Source organism: Hippocampus comes, unplaced genomic scaffold (genome assembly GCF_001891065.2).
Source record: "Hippocampus comes isolate QL1 unplaced genomic scaffold, H_comes_QL1_v1.1 scaffold1840, whole genome shotgun sequence".
NCBI classification, from domain to species: Eukaryota; Metazoa; Chordata; class Actinopteri; order Syngnathiformes; family Syngnathidae; genus Hippocampus; species Hippocampus comes.
The window spans coordinates 1-864 of record NW_017806949.1 but is presented as its reverse complement, the minus strand read 5'-3'; the positions used below and the strand labels follow the sequence as shown (position 1 = coordinate 864).

Here is an 864-nt window from a genome sequence, read left to right as displayed (position 1 = left end):
TTGTTCTCCTGCAGATTTTTCAATGGCCTCGGCTCGACTTTGAACATAACAATTGGTAATCTGGACTTCAATGGTGTGGGTGCTTCCAACATGTCCAAGTATTTGGCAGTACCGCACGGGAAGTACGTGATGAGTTTTATCTTCCGTTCTTTTCTGCTCATAAGCAGCACCAAGAAACGCTCTGACTCTTGCGTTCTTGACATATTCAGTGCACAGTTCCTGATCGAGAACAACACAGGAGGCCAGTGCATCTACAACCAGCAACTTGGCTTCGGCAGCTCTTACACCTTGGTCATCCCACCCACTTTCACATTTGGACCAAATGTAAGAAGACGTTTACTGACACGTGTGTGCTCGGGAGCGCTCCCTTCTCCACCGAGGCTGTGCAATCACAGTGATTTGTCGGTTTCCTCCAGTGTCACCTGGATATCCGTCAAGTGAATGACATCCGACCAAACTCGGTCCACATGGCCTGGCAGATTCCTCAGTACTTCCTCATCACGGCAGGAGAAGTGGTCTTTTCTGTGACGGGCCTGGAATTCTCCTACTCGCAGGTATTCTTTGCATGCATTCGACAGCGGTCAACCTCCAATCCTTTTGGATTTTAAATGCCGTATTTTATGGCGCACCGTATTAAAAGGCGTGGTGTTCGTTATGGGTGCTGTTTCTGTATTAAACATGCACAAGACGCATGACTGGACGCAGGCATGGTAAAACGTATGCTAGCTTAAAAAAATACGGTAGCATGCTAGCGTATGTTTTTAAAAAGGCAGCGGGAGCAAAACTGAATTCGGTTGTGCTTTATTGAAGTGTTTCACAATGTACTCACGTAATTTATATATATATATATATATATATATATAT

At 45.1% G+C, this 864-nt stretch overlaps 1 protein-coding gene across 1 annotated transcript; it reads left to right on the top strand.

The window, feature by feature from the left end:
- The first annotated feature begins 18 nt into the window (after positions 1-18).
- Positions 19-694, top strand: LOC109508171 (solute carrier family 15 member 1-like). Its single transcript, XM_019858051.1, has 3 exons — positions 19-122; positions 210-324; positions 417-694. Exons 1-3 carry the CDS (start codon positions 91-93, stop codon positions 606-608), a joined length of 339 nt encoding a protein of 112 aa, XP_019713610.1. The 5' UTR covers positions 19-90; the 3' UTR covers positions 609-694.
- The last annotated feature ends 170 nt before the right edge of the window (positions 695-864 follow it).